This window comes from Sycon ciliatum, chromosome 1 (assembly GCF_964019385.1).
Source record: "Sycon ciliatum chromosome 1, ocSycCili1.1, whole genome shotgun sequence".
NCBI lineage: Eukaryota > Metazoa > Porifera > Calcarea > Leucosolenida > Sycettidae > Sycon > Sycon ciliatum.
The window spans coordinates 49625998-49643849 of NC_088643.1; the positions used below are offsets into that span (position 1 = coordinate 49625998).

The following is a 17852-nucleotide window of genomic DNA, read 5'->3' on the forward strand; positions in this document are numbered from 1 at the left end:
TTCACTTCAAAAGTTTCGAGGAGATTCGTTTTTCTGAAGAGGTGGCCTTATTGGCCTCTTCGGAAAAACGAAGCTCCTCGAAACTCCAACCAGGCCACGTCACGTCGTGCATGCACGGGGTCGGGGCCGTAGTCGGCCGGGTAGACCCAGGTGCTCGAAGTCCGTACACTTTTACAGTGTGTGTTTGCCGAGCTGAAACTCACGCTAGCAATGATCACTTGCCAGAATCCTGCTCGTGGATGGAAGGTATCTTGTCCAAGTTTGTTCTGAGGCCAGGCTCGATTGAACCAGGCCATCTTTCGATCCGATCTGTTTCTCTGGAGTTCGCTCATTTTTCATATCAAATTTTGGTGTCGCAGAGGGTACTCTAAGTCCGTACTGATCAGAGGTGACTCGAAATACACACATATTTCTGCTAATTGCTAACTTGCAATCCCTCGGTTACGACGAAAGTACCGAAGGGATATGTTTGGCATGTGCCTCCACCAGTATTTCTTGCAAAAGCGTAGTTTGTTGCCGCAATGCAAGCTGTTTTTAGTCGGCTCAGAGAAGAAGCAGCTGCGCTGTGAAAACCGCGGGAAAACAGTGGTGGAGATGCCAGGAGTGTCAACCTTTCTGCAAGGATTGTTGGTTCTCTGTAAATTCTTCTCCTCTGGCCATTGTCTGCTCTAAGCTGGCTCTTGATGATTGAGTGAAGGTCTGTTTGACGCTGTGTCCGTTCGAAATCGGTCTTGGCAAAGTTGATTTTTGCATGAAATGTAACCCAATTTGTATTCGTATGGACACTCGAAAACCCACTCCCGGGCCCGATCCCGTGGTATGGGACTTCTGCTTATCGTAGATCCCTGAAAATTGGTACGCGAGGAGAACATACCACACTGTCCCCTCCATAAAATATTTGAGTCGAATACAATAACAGAACATGAAATTATGGGCGTACGAACTTAGGATACCATGTACGGACTTCGAGCACCTGGGTCTACGGGTCAGTATTTCTGCACTCTGCACGTGTATTTGAATTAGTTGAAGTCTTCGCCTTCGGCGTTTCTTTTGGAAAGAAGAAGAAGTCACTCAGTCTCATGCAGAGTACATGTGCGACACTGTCACGATCACCCCGCTCTCCTAACGTCCTATCCCGTGCGTGAGGAGTGGGGAATATAAAGCCGGCTTCGAAGTGTGTTCACACGCGGCGGCACATTGAGAGCGTGACAGTGAGAGCGGTATGGACGCCGGGGCTGCATATCGGACAGGGAATCTCTTCAAGTGTCCCCAATGTCAGCCCTCAAGCTCAAACTCACTGCCTACGCTACAGCAAAATGGGAGTAAGTTTGGGCAAGAAAGACTTGGAGAAAGTGCAGGGCGAGTAGTTAGTTTCCGCAGCATGAATGAGCTCAAGCGTCACCTAGCAAGCCACCACAAAATTGGCTCGCTAGGCCAAGCAGTTACTACAGAAGAGGCCTTGTATCCTGGTGACGATGTTCCAAATGGTTCCGTTGACGATGTGCAGGATTGTTCTGAAGCAGGCAGCACTAGCTCAGGGCGAGCAAGCATGGCTGGTCTCGACAGTGGCCGAGCCAGCCAGACGTCGCAACACAATTGCTCGACGTTGGACGGCCTGGTGGAGCGCGCCCAGTCCTTGGAGGACCACCTTCGTCGTACACACGCCAGCGCAGCATTGGTGGATCGCAGCCGTGAGAGCTCCGAGTCGGCAGCGAAGCGCTTGTCGGCCGAGCTGCTGCGCAGCAAGCAGCAGTATTGGACGGCCGTGGACGCCATGCAGAAAGCACACGACGATGTGCGCAGCATGCGACTGAGCCTTGTCCGCGGAGAAGTGGCTGGCGTGGACATGGAGCTAGTGGGCCAGTGCAGCAAGCTCAGTGAGGAACTTTTGGCTGTGAAGGCTTCCGACCGAAGGAGGGAGTCAGAGCTAGAGGTCGTACAGGGGCATTGCAGAACGCTACAACTGGAGTGCACACGGCTACAGCAGGCAGCTACGGACCTTGCCGGACAAGCCGATAAGAATGCAGAGGTGGTCGGCGTCCTCAAGGCTGAACTAGTGGAGAAGGACAGGTGGGGATTTTGAAAATTTTAAATCTCTCCGGTCATTAGGCTCGGCAAGCATAGAACTCATTGGGTAGATTGCATGGACAGCACTTGCAGGAATAGGGTTGGCGCAAGCATCATTGGATAGTATCCGTTACAATCCGATATTGTTGTGTATTTCTATGGGAAGTTTAAGAAAGGGTCGCAGACCATAATTCCACATTGCTTGTAGTTTGCATGACCTGCGAATACATGCTCGAGAGGGAGGCTTTGAAAAGACCTCTGCTTTGCACGGTATAAGAGTCGCACGGTGCTATAGCACTATGCCATGCACAGCTCACTAAACACAGGTGGCAACGCATTCACACGATCATCTCCAGGCATAATCGGGGATGGATATCTCGCTTTGTCATGCTTGTACCAGGGTTCTGAATAGAATCAATCAGCTGCTCCCGCATGATCAGAATCCAGTGCTCCCGGTGTATGTACTGAGTAGTGGCTGGCATGAGGTTGGATTTCACTGTCATCAGCACCTACATATAGTGTAACCATGGTAACCCGGCACTCAATTCAGTGGAACCTCACATGCTCTACAGTCACAGTCAGCCCACGGGACACACACCAGTGACACACGTCGGTCGTTAGAGAAAGGTGGTCTTTGTGTACAGGCCCAACGTGTATGTTGGGTTTGAGGGCCCTGATCGAGGTGACCGATCTCTACGGGTATAATAATTATGCAGGTTTTCTCATACTGAATTGATCACATGCTTGATGCCTTATCGGCTTAACGCTTTTTTTGCAGTCACAGTCACAGTTTTCCAGCATCAATAATATTGAGGCATACCAGCAGTGGCTATGACTGAGACAGCCCACTGGACGTGCAGCCTGTTTTTATGTGTAGCCACGGCCACTATGCTTCTGTTCACTGTGTTTACTAGTGTTTAAACCGAACACGGATTCTTCGAACGAATAATCTATCGAATAATTTCGTCCTCCATCGAACGAATAATCTATATTCTATCATACGCATGATGGCATTTTTCAACACTTTTGTAGCACTTTTTAAGCAGTTAAATTTTTTTTGCTGATTATCGGATTTTTGTTAACCTGATAACCCCCAGAGTGTGCAACGCCTGATCCAGCTCTGCATAGGGTCTTGGTCGAGCGTAACTGGATCTTCACTGCATCCATGTTTCCCTCGTATGGAAAGAACAGAAGTATTACTAGATACCGATAGGAGATTAAAACTTGGACGAGAAGAGATTGAGAAGAAATAATACGAGCAGATCTACGCAGTGCAAATATCAGTAGGGTCAGCACTGAGCATAGATGGGTTTTTTTGTTTTTTTTGTTTTTTTTCGATTTCTGATAATTCCTACGACTATTCGATTATTCGTTCACCCCACGAATATTCTAAATTATTCGATTATTCGATTATTCGTTTCAACACTAGTGTTTACCATCACACTGATCATGTGTACAGGAGTGCCCAGCAACTCAATCAATTCCTCGCACTCCAAGCCAAGCGGCAGGAAGTCGCACGCGACGAGCTAAGGAACTACATCTCCCACATGGAGCAGCAGATTGAAAAGCTTCAGGCCCAATCGCCGACAGCGAGAAAAGAATCAATGCGAAAAGGCTCAACGAGCCTCTCAGCGTCCTTTCCGCTCGACACCAAACTTCCAGATGAGCTTGTGGCCGTCTTCAATGTATCGCAGCATGTTTCCCCGGAAGCCATCGACCATGACTCTGCTGATAGTGACAGTGACAGTGAAACAAATGAGGGTATGTTTGATGTGCAGCATTTTGTATTTCAGTTCTATAGTGGGGTTATGGTGCTGAGGGTCTTACCAAGGTGCAATACAGGTGGAGTTCAAGTGGTGAAAGCCTTCAGCAGTTCTGGGAGATTGGCTAAAAGTCTGACGCAGTAAGCAATTCTGGGTGCGGCGGTCGTAACCCTTTCAGATGTGTCTGCTTATGCCGAGTATGTTTGCAGCGAATGCGCTCCTGGATACATCACTCATTCCCAGGGCTGGGACTGGCCAAGGATACATTTCTTGTCTGCGCATCCGTGAACCTGTACTCTGCTGGTTTGGAGGCACCTCTACCCTTAACATCTTTTATAAACTACAATGTTGTATCACAATGGAACCCAAAATGGCTACAGAACTACCATTTTGACTGCATATAAAATACTCTATTTGGCTCAATCTAGTGTGGTGTGTATTTATTCCGATATATCTCTCTCTCCTCTTCTCTTCTCTTCTCTCTCTCTCTCTCTCTCTCTCTCTCTCTCTCTCTCTCTCTCTCTCTCTCTCTCTCTCTCTCTCTCTCTCCCTCTCTGTTTGTCTTAATCTCCACCTCTGCCCTACTTCTCTGATACTATTTTCACTGTCCTGACCGATAACACATGATAAAATTGATGATGTGTTGATTTTCTGCCTCGCACTGCAGTGGGCATCGATGCACTGTCGAATGAACAGCTGCTACACCTTTCGGGTCTTCAGGACAAGGATGGTGACAAATTGATGGACTATCTTACCGAGGAAGAGCAGGCGTGTGTTGATGTCTTCAAGTACCTTGGTACGGCTGATCTGTTCCGCGTCGGTGCTGTCTGTAAGAAATGGCGTAAGCTGAGCCGCCTCCCCAAGCTCTGGACCCACATTTCACTTGTTCAACCTAGGATCACCAACAAGGTTAGCACAACCTATCACACCTGTCGGCATGCGACGAATTTATTGTGTACATGTAGGAAAGAATTGGAGAATAATAAAGGTGAAGACTGCTGAGTGCACACTCAGTGTGTTTGTGTATTTTGTCTGATGGGTTTAAAAAGACTTTTATCTACTTTCATGACAGAAATTATTTCAAATGGTGAACGGTACTATTCGGCCAATAAAATGTAAAGAACTCTTCCTCTCCTCTCCTCCATGCGCTCATTTTCTTGGAACCCCTGGCACTGTGTTGCTGGAGAGGTTAGCAGCTTGTGATTGGATTACTCACCTGCCATTTTCTTGGAACCCCTGGCACGGTGTTGCTGGAGAATTGTAAATTCTCATTCTCACACTTTGCCCGTTATCTTGCGCCCATGTTTTGTAGTATAAATCTGACCATCTCCACCTAATATCATCCTATTCAATATCACCTTCTCTGATGAGCCTTATGAAGGCGAAACAGCTGTCAGGAGGAATTTCAGTATCTACCTGCAACCCTTCCTTGGTTGGTGTGTGTAATGGCTACCGAGGGTAGCAGTGAGTCGGCTGTGAGAGCGCATGGAGGAGAGGAGAGGAAGAGTTCTTTTCATGACAGAAGTCCAAAGTACAAGTGTAATGATGGGAATTCACTATATTGATAACGTGCTTTGTACATTCTTTCTTTTCATTGCAGCTGCTTAATTGGATGGCACGATGGTGTACTCATATTTATACACTTCGACTGGAAGGTATGGAGCATCACTAAACGAATTTTGAGCACCAGCGTAACTTGCTACGGCTACGTGGCCAATAGCCCAGGACTGGTTTGGAATCCTTGTTTGATTCAGTACAATGCTGCCGCTTAATATTATATCTGGTATCAGATTTTGACAGAGAGGAATAGAAATCAAAATCCGCAAACCACTGGTAATACACAATACTTCCTTCAGTTCATTAAACTTGTCGCTGTTTGTATATTTGCTCATTGAATTGCGAAATTGTATTCAACTGGGGGAAGTATGTTTTGGTGTGCGCTGTTCTTCTTGATGTTGTATGTTGGCTAGGAATACAGTCCAGAGAGGCACGACCAGACGAATCTGTGCTTGACTATATTACATCAATGAAGTAAGTACTATTTACCGTCCCCCCCCCCCCACCCCTCTCTCCCTCTCTCTCTCCCTCTCTCCCTCTCTCTCTCTCTCTCTCTCTCTCTCTCTCTCTCTCTCTCTCTCTCTCTCTCTCTCTCTCTCTCTCTCTCTCTCTCTCTCTATCTATCTATCTATCTCTCTCTCTCTCTCTCTCTCTCTCTCTCTCTCTCTCTCTCTCTCTCTCTCTGTCTCTCTCTCTCTCTCTCTGTCTCTCTCTCTGTCTCTCTCTCTGTCTCTCTCTCTGTCTCTCTCTCTCTGTCTGTCTGTCTGTCTGTCTGTCTCTCTCTCTCTGTCTCTCTGTCTCTCTGTCTCTCTGTCTCTCTGTCTCTCTGTCTCTGTCTCTGTCTCTCTCTCTCTCTCTCTCTCTCTCTCTCTCTCTCTCTCTCTCTCTCTCTCTCTCTCTCTCTCTCTCTCTCTCTCTCTCTTTCTGTGTCTCTCTGTCTCTCCTCTCTCTCTCTCTGTCTCTCTCTCTCTGTCTCTCTCTCTGTCTCTCTCTCTCTGTCTCTCTCTCTGTCTCTGTCTGTCTCTCTCTCTCTCTCTCTCTCTCTCTCTCTCTCTCTCTCTCTCTCTCTCTCTCTCTCTCTCTCTCCCGTAGCCAACGTCCATTTTCTATGCATAGAACTACGATACCTGGAAAGTGCAGGAGCTTGGTGTTGGTTGTGATAGACCTTGAACATAGCCTGGGGCATATTGTACTCTAAAGTGTTAGTGGTATGCACTCAGTGGACATCTTCACCTTCCGAGATGCTGATCTGCCGGTTGTAGGCAATCAGTTCCATCTTAGAGGGAAGAGTCAGACTGCCCATGGAAGGTGGTCGGTCTTATTAATAAAAGGTGTGAGAACATGACGAAGGGGTCAGAATACCACACGCACCCTGTATCCTGTACCTGCGATACAGCTTTTTCACGGTTACTCCAGCGACCCCTTCATGCTCATTCAAGTCTTTGCATTGTGAGTGTAGACCTTGTCTAGCTATCGGAGTCACTGTACTGTTTTGCTTATCACATGACTATAACGTTATAGACATCCAATGAGCTTAGAGAACATGCACTCTTTCCTGATATTCAATCGGATATGCTCAGCCTCAGCTCATGTGCGGAGTATACCAATATCGGAATATTGACATGCTCAACAAGGAGGTCAAAAATCATAAGTCACTGAAGGAACTGGCAAGTGAGGAGGTCAAAGCATGCGTGTGACACTGAAGTAGATGGAATATTGAACTCGTCCACAGGTGACAGAGACTCCCTTGATTTAGGCTAAGGCCTGTGGAGAATCCGAAAATACAAATACGAATACAAACGATACCGTACTGGATGTCTACACTCGTGGCTGGCGCCGTTCACATGCGTAGATTTTCTCCGGTACTACTCTGGGTCTTGTTCAATATTCTGCAAGTATGGCGCATGATTGTCGCATGAGGTATTTTGCTGTATATTGATTCTCACTGTGTACCGGTATATACCGTATACTACTGGCATGACAAGGCTGGTCTACTGATAATGATGTCCGTCTGCTGCCGCCGCTGCTACTGTTGCGTGTGCTATTGCTGCCGCCGCCGCTACTGTTGCTGCTGCTATTGCTGCCGCTGCTGCTTGTGCTGCTGTTCCTCTCCGTAGAGGCTCACTGGAACCTGGTCTCTTGCGGCTGCTGTCAGCTGGTGGCAGGCTTGTACGGAAAGTCTACATTGCAGACTGTGGAGTCATGCTGACACAGAGGTACATATGCATGTACAGTAGTCCTAGACCATCAATACAAGTACTACAGTAGTATTATTAATACCCCAGGCTGTACCTGTGTTGGCATATGCGAAGAATTCCCTGACTTTATTAGTATGCACTAATTAGTGAAGGGCATTGCTTTGTTGCCGTCTTTCACAATTGGTTATGCCTAACTCGACTCATTTTCCCCTTCTGAACAATTTCCAGCGCTCTTTGGACTGTAAGCTCCTGCTGCCCCTACCTGGAGGAATTCCACTATGTCAGCGAGGAGTACCCAGCCAGCCCAAGCTCCCTATGGTCACTCGCTCAAGGTTGCCCTAAGATCAGAACACTTCGAGTTCCGCCTGTACAGCTAACGTGAGTGGACAGCGTGCCCTATGTGGATAGTGTGTGCGAGTAGCTTGGTGCCTTGCAAAACCGTGAAGGCAGATAAGGGGTGTAGATGGACAACACTACAACAATACTAGTCTGGAGGTAGCCATTGCAGGCTTCGTCTTCAAGCTCTGCGAGCGCTCTACTGCAAGCATGCACGCATGCACGCATGCGCACACTATACATATGTACATGATTACATCACTACAAGGGGATTCACCGAATGGCAGCATTCGAAGATGTGGCCAACCCAAAACAATTGCACTTCAGCCTGGGTACTCCATGACCATGGACTTCTCGGAGTGATTGGATGCAATATGCGGTAGTATGCTAAGTATCAGAATCATGATTTTTAAATGAAAATGATGAAGGGTTTGAAACCCTTCACCTTGTAACATAGGTATGACGCCTCAGTGTTCATTAAGAATCCTATATTTACACATCATTGGGTGTCTTCTATTCCCATTCACACCATACTCTATCTCCTCACCCACTCAAGCTTTTTTTTAAATCGTATCAGTGGCATAGGAAATATCCATCAGCTGTATTACACACAACAAGGTGCCGTACATGGACAGCCTGATTGCATGATGTGTTGCGAGTAAAGAAGTTTAGTTAACTAGGAGCTACAGTAGCAGCTATGAAAGCATAGCTCCATTGGCCTAGGTGTCCAGTTTACCACCTCAGCCATTATTTTGGACTTTCAGTCTATCTATAAATTGAGCTGAGCACTTCAATTCACCCTTTTTACTACTTTTGAAGCAATATCTGTTGGCTCAATTTCTCTTCCGTTGGGCAGAGAGAAAGCGAAGGATTTCACCGATGACTGTGTGAAGCAAATCGTCCAAGGATGGCCCAACCTGACTCATTTGGCGATTGGCGGCCCAAGCTTGACCCTTGATGGTTTTGTTGCACTTGGTAAGTGTGTTGATGACTGCATTGTGTAAAGGCCTGTCTGATGATTTACATTATCAAGTAATTAGTTGCTTACATTGCACAGGCCTCTGCTGTGGTGGCAGGGCTTGGCTGCAGACCGAGTCTGCCTCTCCTGGGTGTAATGTTCCTATCTTGCCGGGGCACCGGTTTTCTGCAGACAAAACCCTCAAAAACACCTTGCACATGCTCAGTATGGCAACTTGGAAGTTTGTTTGAACGCTGGGTGCAGGGTTTATCTGATTTATCGGGCTGTATGCTATGTCTCAGTTACCTGTTGTCTATGCTGTTTTGTGTCGTGCTGCGCTGTGCATGTGTTATGCTGTGTCGTGCTGTGCATGTGGTGTGCTGTGTTGTGCTGTGCATGTGCTGTGTTGTGTTGTGCTGTGCATGTGCTGTGCATGTGCCGTGCTGTGTCGTGCTCTGCAGCATCGGGCTGCCCAAGGTTGGAAGTGCTAGAGTTGGATCGATGTGCTGCTATCAACGAGCATGTTGCCATGGTTCTGTGCAAGAACGGCTTTCGGGGCTTGAGAAGACTGGAGCTGTTCCTGACCCGCATCTCGACCCAAGCCGTCGTTACGTTTGTTGGTAAGATCCATTAGCCATGCACTTCAGCCGTGTAGCTAGTAACTGTTATGCCAAAAAAACCCACGAAGTGTGTAAGTGAAGCTCCACCTCCCAACTTGCATCTTGCCCTGTTGCACCAACACTCTGCCCCATTCCCGAGGTTCTGCATCAAAACATTCAGTAATAGAGATTTATACTTCTTTGTGGCACATGCCCGTCCAGTTGTTATCATTCTCCTTGTCTGATGTGTTCACATCCTTTCTGTAGGTGCATGCCCACGTCTCGAGAACCTCTCCATACACATTGGTATATCGGACTATTATAACAACACAACGGACCCAAGCAACATTGCAGAATTCAACTCTGCCATTCAGGAATTCAAGGTGAGGAATCGCAGGTACCGTATTTGCCGGAGTGTAGTAAGCACTTTAGATATTGTATTTCAGGCCCCAAATCGCAGGTGCGCACTATGCTCCGAATATGTAAATGCGTATACATGTACGTCGAAAAGGAGTGCAATGCATCGAACTGTTGCGAAGTTTGCCACCTCTGACCCTGCGCAAGTCATATCTGTGCACTACTAGTGTTTACTACCAGCTGCACTGCTAATGCATGATGGGTACTACCACTGAGCTGCACTGCTAATGCATGATGGGTACTACCAGCTACACTGCTAATGCATGATGGGTACTAGTACTACCAGCTGCACTGCTAATGCATGATGGGTACTACCAGCTACACTGCTAATGCGCGTGATGGGTACGGGACCCCATCGGTAGCATGGGCATTATACAAATGTGCATATTAATAACCTTATGATAAATCAGTCTGACAATGGTCGCACTATAATGCTGTCTTTATGATCGATGACGGTCTCAAATCAAGGCTGCGCATTATGTATCTAATATTGACTGAGTACGAGGTCACCTTCATAAGGGTGCTCCATCCACTGCAGCCACTTCATGTTTCACACAGTTATACACCACTACTCAAAAACGATCTCTTGGCTACAAATTCTTCCAAAAATAATAAAATCCAAATTTTCGGGCCTGTTTTTGGAAGAATTTGTAGCCAAGAGCCCGTTTTTGAGTAGTAATGTATAACTGTGAGTACGAGGTCAATAGGAAATAAAAGCCGAGTAAAAGACCGAGGCGAAGCCGGGGTCTTTTACAAGGTTTTATTTCATACTGACCAAGTACGAAGTCAATATTAGATGTCAATATTAGATTTATCACGACAAACAGTCCGCATTTCAAATTCCAGGTACCTGCATGCTGCTCCGATTCAGAGGCTGCCATTGTTGCACAACCCGGCACAGTACAACTGCGCCACCCATAAGCAGTCAGATATAAGCAATCAATATGGCCCTAAGGAGTGAAATAGCAGGAATATTTGACTGCTTAGGTATAGCGATAATCAATGGGTATCAATGATAAACTCCGGATACACCTTGAATTTGCCAAACGCTGCCCAAAAAATGGGGATGCGCATTATACTCAGGTGTGGGTTATACTCCGGCAAATGCGGCGCTAATAATTGTATGATCGGAAACTGACATGATTTCAAAGTGTTGCTTGGCAATTGTTATGATGCTAGTAGTGCTTTGACAGTTGACACAGTAATTTGTGTGGTTTGATATTTGAGTGCATCGTGGATTAACAGGTATGGTGGTATAAGAGACTAGAATATTTAGAATACTAGGAAGAAATTCCCTATGGCTTTGTATGCAGAAATTGGATGTTGCTGACTGCTGTTGCTGCTGCTGCTGCTACACTCTTATGTAACTGCAGAATCTGGCAACCAATCAACCCTATAAGGACATTCTAGCCATCAATGCAACTTACGGATAGTTCAAGTCCTAGGAAAGGCTTAGGGGTCGTCCGCAATTATCGAAAGTTTTTTCCAATCCGTAGTAGCTTCAAATTTTTCCTCACCCACCCACCCACCCCCCCAGTCTGTAATAAAATATTGTTGATGGACACACAACGCAACACATATGGAACAAACTCAATCAGTGCTGGTCCATCCTTGTTCGTCGTCTTGGACAACTGCCACAAGCAATTTATTGTTCTGTAATAATCAGAGTCACCAGCGGTTTTGAAAAAGGGCTGCTTCTTCACCGCCTTTCCAAACAACGTCGCCTGTCTGGACATAGTCAATAACAGTCGTCAGCGCCAGCGCTAGACGGAAGGACTTCAAAGGAGTGCATGGAAGACGGTACTCTGGACGAAGGAGACAGTGAAACTCAAAAATAGAAGGTGTCGACTCGCCGTCAAATGCGCCGAACTTTATGATCCCCGGCCCAGGAGCAGCCAAGGAAGTGCGCGCGGGGGCGCAGAAACTGCCAGAACTACAAAAATATTATAAGTGTAGACAGTTCGCGCGCAGCCGCGCGTGGAAAACAGGGGCTACACGTAGACGTACACGTAGCACGCACACGTGTCATTTCGGAAGTTTTTCAATCCGTAACTGGCCTTGACCCACCCACCCACTTTCGAAGCTACTACGGATTGGAAAAAACTTTCGATAATTGCGGACGACCCCTTAGTGCTTTAAAACCCTGTAAGCCATTTTTAGAGTCTCTAGGAACTTGTTACTTGATAAATCTGGGAAAAAAACTATTCACCATACACTTCTGGTGTGTCTTTGTCAGCTGAACTTACTATTTCACTGAGATGAACTCAGGTTTTTTATAATTCTACACAGCTTTATTTTAGTAGCTCTGAAACTGAAATATAATTCAAATTTGTTTGGTAGTAGTAGTAGGGTAGCTCAAGAATTTGATTTGTATTATATTAAATTGCAGGCTGATTGTTTTTATTAAAAGAGACAGAATCAATTATCAATCCAATCATTATTGGAATATACTCAGTGGAGCCCTGGAAAGACGATCAGCGGTGAAACTTGGATGGAACTGCTTGTGTAACCGCTGCACTACAAAGTAGGGAGCAGCTTCTACTGAACTCTGCTGGTATGTCTACTGCTATTAGCAACTGACCGCCGTGCTTCACGGAGAGGCGTTGGATTGTCAGATGGTAGCACAGATGATGCAGCAGTGGGTTGTGATTGTCTGCTGTTGACATTATCAACTGCATTCTCTGCCAGCTCCGCCAGCAAATCTTTAATGTACTCGGCAACAGCTGTAGGACTACAATAGAAAAACACGATGTGACACGGAAATGGAATTCTAGGGCATTTTTTGCTGCATCAGCTTCTAAACGTTTAACCAAACTTGAGATCACATGTGCAAATCACAGCCGTCATAACGAGCAACAGTATGAAAATCAAGCTAGTGTGCCGGCATGTTGATAGAACCGTGACTGATGGGTCTATCACGTTACATGACATACAACGGCCAAGCCGGTTGAATGTAACCAGCAGAGCAACTACAGTACCAATTGTAACAAGTTCCAAGCAGGGAGTAGTAAAAATACGGTATTTTAGTACTCCCTGGTTCCTTGTGTGCCACAACAGATCTTACTTGTAGGGTTCGTCGCCAGCCGTGGAGAGCAGACAATGTGGTGGAGGGTGTTGCCGCTGCACCAGTGACTCATCTGTGTAGTAACTGGCAGTACAGCATGGAGAAAAAGCAAAATTGTTCACTTTAACTTCAACTATTGCACTCAAATACACCCCAAGACCAGCAGTATGTTTCAAAAGATATTTACCCTTCAGTGCATCTTATCATTTTCAGCAAAAATTAAAAATTCATGGTTCGACTCTGAGAGACTGGGTTTAGACTGAGCTTTCCACATCTGCAAGAATGCCACCGCCCTCTAGGACCAAGGCGCTCAGATGTAGCTCCTAAAGCGGCAAGAAGTGAGAACGCCACCGCCCTCGAGGACCAAGGCGCGCAGATGTAGCTCCTAAAGCGGCAAGAAGTGAGTAAGTCAGACACACCATCAAATGGCTGAAGACCGATCCCATTCCGGCATTGCATCCATGTTTTCCATTCACTACATCCATTTTTCCGTACACATATTCCATAAAACTACACAGAAAAACTTGTATGAGTAATAACTGTGTAAAAATATACTTGCTTTGTTGCTTTTGAGACTACTTGAAAGCATGTGCTATGTACTAGTAGTACTCACCACCAATATACACCATACCTGTGCTTCGCAAATGCATCTCTATAGTTTTTGTTGTTGACAACCATGGCTTCACTCTGGTCGTTGTCATCACCACCATTTTCACCTCGGTGAAGTTCTAGAACAGACACCATGGACTGGAAAGGAAAACGAAACGACCAAGTAGCAAGGCATGCACATGCCCAAAGCACGCGGTGCACGTGTTCACGCACAATACAAATACACCTGTCAAACACACACACACACACACACACACACACACACACACACACACACACACACACACAATTGTGCCCCCATCAGTATTGCTGTGAGGAAGCTGGGGTTTCAGCTGAGGAATCCGGTGAATGACGTCAAATGGAAAACTGCAATGGAACGAAATAATATATCTAGTATATAACCTCTGCCAACACTTAATTAACATCAAGCGCATTTATGCCATAACGACATTATGCATGGATAGCTCCTATAAGACTCGTTTTTACCTTTTCAGTCACCAGTATGCTGAAGCTGGTGCCAGAGTGCATAGCATGCAGTTTGGAGGTCGGTGCTGGTATCCTGGCCTGGTTGCTACTCAGCTGACAGCCACTGCGGTCGAGACCACTGTTAGCGGCTACATCAGATGCACACATCACAGTCTGCCCTGTTGCTAAAGACACTACTTGAAGTATGTTTCCAGCCGCAAGAAGAGCATAGCGACATCCAGGGTGCAATAGCTCGTCGGAGATCTTGATAATCAACACACCACAAATATAAGATACAGCACAATGCCACAGCATCATGTTTCAGATCCTATGCATGTACTTGGCTTAGGAAACTTTGAATCAATTCAAAATCCATGCAAGTAACTACATGTACTAAGAAAGCATGCATGTGCGTGTGTAGATCAATGCGCTTCACATCATACAGTGGACTCTCTCATATCCACGCAGCGCCCATCATCCGCATGATAGCAATTGAAGTCTATTGCATGTTTCACCTAACTTACAGCCATGGCAATTCTCCTTTCCGCCCTCACACACTCAACTTGCCTAGCGGACAGCAGTACATCAACACGAGGTGTGACGACTTCAAAGCTGGACAGGCAGATCTGCAAGAGTGTGATGTAAGGATCTGCAGGTGTCAAGGGAAGGAGAACAGCATCATGTTGTGTGCAATGCTTAGTACTGGTAGACAGTATGGTGTGCAGCTCACAGTCTATGACTGGCACTTATAAATGATCATCTTAGTGGCGCAGGTACCGTAGGCTAGCATGCATGTCACAGCTGATGCCTAAAACCTGCGTTCAAGTAGCAATGAGAGCCATAAGTGCATTGCCCTACCTCTTGGTGGACTGCCCTGACAGAGAAGAGCGACTAGAAGAACATGGCGGCTTGGATCAATGACTGCGGCCAGTAGAGGCATTCTATCACCCTGTACAGTAAACAATGTCAGTGACAGCAACAACGTACGACCAAGCCCAATGGGAACTGGAACAGAGATGACTGGAAGAGCACAATACCCACAGCAGTGAGTATAGACTACAGACACTAGAATCCAGTGGTAGTAACAGGATGATTCCGTTGCACCCGTCGTTAGTTTCACTTGCCCATAGTGGGCTGATAAGACCACACCACTAGTCCTAGAATCTGCCTACAGTTTTAGTTTGTGCTCAGATGCCTGGAAGTATGCCATATTGGACTGAGGTCGTGTTCTCATGGGTATCAACGCCTGATTAGGCACACTATTCCCCAAGTCCCTGTATCCAGTATATTAAACATATTGCGAGGATACTGTGGCCAATAGCCCATGCAGTAAATATGGACTATAAGAAGGTGCACATCTTTGCCGAGTACATGTCAAGTCTATTTCCAGGCTACTACCGATACACGCTACACAGCTATAGTACTGCCGGGGGCCGAAGAGCGGATCACCAAGAAACGAACAGGCTGGGATTTCACCCAGCACAGTACACCTATACTTGAAGTAGTAGATACGCATGTGTGTGTGTGTGTGTGTGTGTGTGTGTGTGTGTGTGTGTGTGTGTGTGTGTGTGTGTGTGTGTGTGTGTGTGTGTGTGTGTGTGTGTGTGTGTGTGTGTGTGTGTGTGTGTGTGTGTGTGTGTGTGTGTGTGTGTGTGTGTGTGTGTGTGTGTGTGTGTGTGTGTGTGTGTGTGTGTGTGTGTGTGTGTGTGTGTGTGTGTGTGTGTGTGTGTGTGTGTGTGTGTGTGTGTGTGTGTGTGTGTGTGTGTGTGTGTGTGTGTGTGTGACTCAATGGTGCATAAACTTGTACATAAAAAAATAGAACGGCGCAGGCTACGACTCTGGCCCCCAGTTCTTCGGCACCCAGCAGTACTGTAGGAAAACAATCCGGTGGTGCAACCACATCAACGTAGTCATACCTGCTGCGGTTCATACAGGTGCTCTTCCAGCTGCACCAAGCGGTTATCCTTCTTCATGCGAGTGATGCTGTAAAACGTTGTGCGACTGTCCGGAATCGTATGCTGTGGCGCCATTACGGATGTCTAGGCATGGCATGACAGTTGCATTCAGAAGCAAACTAGTGTTACAGTGTTACAGTGCGCTGCAGAGCAACAATGCCCTTGTCTAATACATGAAGGAGGGAGGAGGAGAGGCGCTGGGGTTTCAGTCATCCAGTGCTGAAACTACAAAAACGTCACAGTAGATATCAGTTGTGTCCACATGTAGATCAGGCAGATCCATAACGGCACGTACAGCTTATCTACCGTGTACGGGTAAGGACAAGTGAGGTACCCCACTATTCTAATAGTTCTCCTTACAAGCAGGCCGAACTCTTAGCTCTTGTTGTCTGGTACTCGGAATAACTCAAACACTTTCCTCTCTCCCCTCTCTTTACTATCATGTGCAGGGCGTAGATGGTCCCCTTCAAGTTTGTGGGGGGGGGGGGAGAGATTGCACAGCCGCACATGTGTAGGATGGCTGGTGCATGCCATTCATGGTCATTATGTGCATGCTGAACCTTGGTCGAAAGTTTTAGGGTGAAGGGGGGTGCACGTGCCCCCTGTGCCCCATGAGGGTTACGTGCCTGATTGTGTATGGGGACACTTACAGCAGTGATGTTTGTTGTAGAGTAGTGCCAGGCTTGTTGCGGTAATTTCAATTTGGATATGGTTTGTTCACCTGCAAGAACAGCCGACAAGAACATCTTTCGGGCAGGTTGCACAACGGCCCATGTCCTCTGTAACACAAAAGCATCGTTTACTTGCTGGGGCTATGGAAGCACACTCAGAGATGTGAAGCTAGATCAGTGTAAATAGGTGCTGGATGAATAGTATTGGCCGAAACGTTGTATAATTATCATGGAATGGTTCGGAAATTTGCAGAGTATTGTGGGATGGGTGAGTTCACCCAATTGTGTCTAGGATGAATAGTAGTACTTCAAGGTATATTCGATACCGTACAAACCGTACAAACTGTACAAATGAGTGAAAAGGTAGAACATGCATGATCTTACTTTCCCATCTCTCTTTGGAAACTTGCTTGCTGGATCGCTTTATCGTCTTTTTGTCAGTGAAAGTGAGCTTAGAGCAGCAGAGGTTGTCAAAGGCACAGAAAAAGGAAAGACAGAAAGACAAAGAGTATTGTGCAAACCTTCATGTGTACTAAGCCACGCAAGAACAACTCCTTCCAGCACAACAATGATCATATGTTTCAAACTCATCCAACAGCGTTCAACATTGAATGATACATTATGTATCATGCTGGAGACAGGTGAGAGTACCATCTACTGCCTAATATTATCCCCTCCCTCCTCCCCTCACCAATTCCCTCCCCTCACCAATTCACGCCCCCCCCCCCACACAAACACTGTACACACCTACCCCCTCCGCCCACAAACTGCACACCTCTTCCTCCTCTGTACCCAACACGAGCACTTAACAGCCTAATTGTCCTTGTACCTTGTCATACTGCTGAAGATGTACCAGTCGAGTTTCCAGCAGATTCAGCCTTGGTACACAAATACACAAGCAGACAGGAGCCAAACAGTATGTACACATCTGCATTGAACATACATACTAGTATACAACAGTGCCCCTGATTTAATCACGGTACATATTAAAATCTTCACTAGTTCGAGGGAAAGACACAAACGGGAAAAGTCTGAAGAAAAAATCGACTGTCAACACCAGGACTAGCTCGAACCAGGGACCCTCGCTAGTAGCCTGCAATGCTCTAACCACTGAGCTATGGTGTAGTCATCATCCCAGCAGAGACTGTTCAACATTTTCTTCAGACTTTGTAACTCACACTTCCTGTGAATCC

At 46.5% G+C, this 17852-nt stretch overlaps 2 protein-coding genes across 4 annotated transcripts in view; one reads left to right on the forward strand and one right to left on the reverse strand.

Annotated features, from left to right (window-relative positions):
- Positions 1-147: 147 nt before the first annotated feature.
- LOC135830864 (uncharacterized) lies at positions 148-12324 on the forward strand. Its single transcript, XM_065343072.1, has 11 exons — positions 148-2070; positions 3527-3828; positions 4498-4739; positions 5431-5485; positions 5801-5861; positions 7505-7603; positions 7814-7963; positions 8778-8896; positions 9341-9499; positions 9746-9861; positions 11269-12324. The coding sequence occupies exons 1-11, from the start codon at positions 1223-1225 to the stop codon at positions 11326-11328; spliced, it is 2211 nt and encodes a 736-aa protein (XP_065199144.1). The 5' UTR covers positions 148-1222; the 3' UTR covers positions 11329-12324.
- A 109-nt stretch (positions 12325-12433) lies between these two features.
- Positions 12434-17852, reverse strand: part of LOC135830863 (uncharacterized) — a 39537-nt gene continuing 34118 nt past the window's right edge. For 2 of the 3 annotated variants that reach the window (XM_065343069.1, XM_065343068.1), the window contains exons 20-29: positions 17489-17537; positions 17044-17110; positions 16639-16709; positions 15950-16072; positions 14892-14982; positions 14558-14682; positions 14055-14297; positions 13591-13706; positions 12960-13043; positions 12434-12626 (exon numbers count right to left, since the gene is read on the reverse strand). In XM_065343069.1, coding sequence (XP_065199141.1) covers positions 12434-12626; positions 12960-13043; positions 13591-13706; positions 14055-14297; positions 14558-14682; positions 14892-14982; positions 15950-16072; positions 16639-16709; positions 17044-17110; positions 17489-17537 — 1162 coding nt within the window. Of the gene's footprint in view, positions 12627-12959; positions 13044-13590; positions 13795-14054; positions 14298-14557; positions 14683-14891; positions 14983-15949; positions 16073-16638; positions 16710-17043; positions 17111-17488; positions 17538-17852 lie in introns of those variants that run through there. The other variant, XM_065343070.1, reaches the window with a different exon arrangement.